This window comes from Nicotiana sylvestris, chromosome 4 (assembly GCF_000393655.2).
Source record: "Nicotiana sylvestris chromosome 4, ASM39365v2, whole genome shotgun sequence".
NCBI lineage: Eukaryota > Viridiplantae > Streptophyta > Magnoliopsida > Solanales > Solanaceae > Nicotiana > Nicotiana sylvestris.
The window spans coordinates 58,776,623-58,779,868 of NC_091060.1; the positions used below are offsets into that span (position 1 = coordinate 58,776,623).

At 42.1% G+C, this 3,246-nt stretch overlaps 1 protein-coding gene across 1 annotated transcript; it reads right to left on the reverse strand.

Annotated features, from left to right (window-relative positions):
- Positions 1-1,695: 1,695 nt before the first annotated feature.
- LOC138889585 (uncharacterized) lies at positions 1,696-2,391 on the reverse strand. The gene has a single exon (XM_070172917.1). It carries the CDS (start codon positions 2,389-2,391, stop codon positions 1,696-1,698), a length of 696 nt encoding a protein of 231 aa, XP_070029018.1.
- Between the last annotated feature and the right edge of the window lie 855 nt (positions 2,392-3,246).

Genomic DNA, 3,246 nt, shown 5'->3' on the forward strand with positions numbered 1-3,246 from the left:
CTTGGGCAACATATTTCTACGGGACTGATTATGTAGTCCCAATCCTGATGAGACAGTGATCCCGGTTCTCGCAGACCCGATTTTTGTGGCACTCCTAGTGCCATATCAGATATTATTCCCCCCCCCATTTCGAATGCAAAAACATGCGAATTAGAATACTAGAAGTCTTGCTTCACCGATGGAAATGAATTGTGAATGGTTAAATAACACTTTTTTAGTGATGGAAGCCAAAGCTTGCCGTCGAACCAAAGATTATTTAACTATCCAAATAGTCGTTTACCATCAATGTGAAAATTTAATGCCTTGATTTCTAAAGGTATTTCATTTTTCTGATGACGCTCCCTTCGTAGTATGTTTTCTTTTGCTGCCTCGTTAAAAACTTGCCAGAAAAACACGATTGGGACAAAAACTAGTCGAAGGGAAAAAGAGTGCAGCACATACTTTTAGTATTGTTGGCATCCATAAGCAATAATATCTTTTGAGGTGGGTCATGTTCCAATTGCTGGGTAACCTGACCCCATCTTGATTCTCCAACTCATACGATCCTTAAATGATAATAGCTAAAAGTCGGTAAGGACCTTCCTATGTTGGATCCAGCTTCCCAGCGTTGACTTCTCTAGTGCTTTGACTTACCTTTCTCAAAACCAAGTCTCCTACTTTGAAGTAGCGGAGATTGGCCCTCTGATTATAATATCTTTCCATCATTTGCTTTTGAGTGTCCATCCTCATGTACGCCAAGTCCCTATGCTCGTTTAGCAAATCCGGCCTCACGAGAAACATTTAATTGTTTGCTTCTTCATTTGATCAGGAAAACCTAAAAGTTGGTTCCCCTACTTCCACCGGTACAGAGCTTCCGCGCCATATACGATAGAGAAAGGTGTTTCTCTAGTGCTTGACTTCGTAGTTGTCCGTTATGCCCATAGTACACCCGGTAGCTCTTTGGTCATTTGCCATTAGCAGCTTCTAGCTTCTTTTTAAGGTTTAGGATAATCACCTTATTTGTTGATTTTGCTTGTCCGTTAGCACTTGGATGGTACGGTGAACATGTACTCCTCTTGGTTTTTAAATCTTCCAAAACTATTGTGAATTTTGAGCCTATGAATTGTGGCCCGTTGTCACAAGCAATCTCCCTCAGTATTCCAAATCGGCAAATTATGTGGCCCCATATGAAGTCAACCATTTCGCATTCCCTGATCTTCTAGTAAGGACCTGCCTCAACCCATTTAGTGAAGTAGTCAGTTAAAACTAAAAAAATCTTACCTTTTCGGGGCCCAATGGCAGATGATCGACTATGTCCATTCCTTATTTCATGAACAGCCCGGGGACAATATTGGATGCAAGAGTTCTGCTGGTTGATGTACTAATTGTGCATGGCATTGAAATTTGTCACACTTCTGAACGAATGCCTTTGCGTCCTGCTCTATCCAGGGCCAATAGTAACCTGCCCTAACCCGCTTTAAAACTGAAGAATTTGCACTAGAATGGTTTCACCAAATTCCTTTGTGGACTTCTCACCATGTAGTTTGCCTCAAAGGCTCCTAGACATCAGGCCAATGGTCTTTGGCATGATCTTTTGTATAACTGCCCTTCTACGAGGCAGTAACGAGCTGCTTTGGTTCATAATGCTCGAGATGCCTTCGGGTTTTCGGGTAACTTGCGATGCCGAAGGTATTCGACGAACTCACTCCTCCAGTCCTAGACTAAGTTGGTTGAATTGACCTCGCAGTAACCATCCACATCCAACACCAAGTGCAGAACTTGAATGACTATACCAGAGTCATATCCTTTCATCTCCGTGGACGGCCCCAAATTAGCCACTTCATCTACTTCCACATTTTCCTCCCTTGGAATGTGTATGATTGACCATTCCATGAAATGTGCAAGAAATGCTTGAACCTTGTTCACATATTGTTGCATGCACTCTTCCTTCGTGTCAAAAATTTCATATACTTGGTTTACTACCAGCTGGTAATCACACTTTATCTCGATGACCTCAGAGCAGAGTCCCCAGGCTAGTTCAAGTCCTGCAACCAAAGGCCCATACTTGGCTTTATTGTTAGTTGATGGGACAGTCTTAATGGTCTGCCTCATGGTTTCTCCTGAGGGCGTGACTAGAACTATCCCGAGAGAGGACCCTTTTATGTTGGAAGCTCCATCCGTAAACAAGGTCCAGTCTCCCGATGTCTTTTCCGATACCATCACCGCTTCCTTAGCCTCCAAAGGTATTAACCCGAGACTGAAATAGGCCACAAAGTCAGCCAAAACTTGTGACTTGATCGCAGTCCTGGGTTTGTACTCAATGTTGAACTCACTAATTTCAACTGCCCATTTAGCCAAACGGCCTGACAACTCTGGCTTGTGAAGGATATTCCTTAAGGGAAAGGTTATCATAACTACTATCGGGTGGCACTGAAAATAAGGCCTAAGCTTTCGAGAGGCGACTACGAGAGCTAAAGACAACTTTTCGAGGTGCGGATATCGAGTCTCCGCTCCTGACTATATTTTGCTAACATAATAAATGGGAAATCTTATTCCTCTCGGACTATAACGACTTACTGCCACTTCCGAGACCACTAGGTATATTAACAACTGCTCGCCTTTCCCCGATTTTGATAGTAACGAGGAGCTGGACAAGTACCTTTTTAGGTCTTTCAATGCCTGTTGGCATTCTGGGGTGCACTTGAAATTGTTCTTCTTTTTGAGGAGCGAGAAGAAGTGATGACACCTTTTGGAGGATCTCGAGATGAAACTACTTAGAGCCGCTAATCTTTATGTGAGCCTCTGTACTTCTTTTACATTTGTCAATTGGTCCAGAATGTCCTTGATAGATTTGATTTTGTTGGGATTTACCTCGATCCCTCTATACGAGACCAGGAACCCCAAGAATTTTCCGGAACCAACACTGAACGCATATTTTTTTCGGGATGAGTTTCATGTTATGTTTCCTTAGCATGTTGAAAGTCTCTTGGAGGTGTTTCAAATGATCTCCTGCATTCAAAGACTTGACTAACATAACATCAATTCCATTGTTTTACCTATCTGATTTTCAAACGTTTTGTTAATGAGCCTCTAATAAATGGCTCCAACATTCTTAAGCCCAAATGGCATCACATTATAGCAATATATGCCATATTTTTTATGAAAAAAGTTTTTTCCTGATCCTCCGAGTTCATCTTGATTTAATCGTACCCAGAGTAAACATCAACGAAACTCATTAACTCGTGTCCGGCCGTAGCATTAATCATT

What these genes read in the sequence shown, in the direction of transcription:
- LOC138889585 (XM_070172917.1), bottom strand. Translation starts at nt 2,391, where the DNA reads ATGATAACCTTTCCCTTAAGGAATATCCTTCACAAGCCAGAGTTGTCA.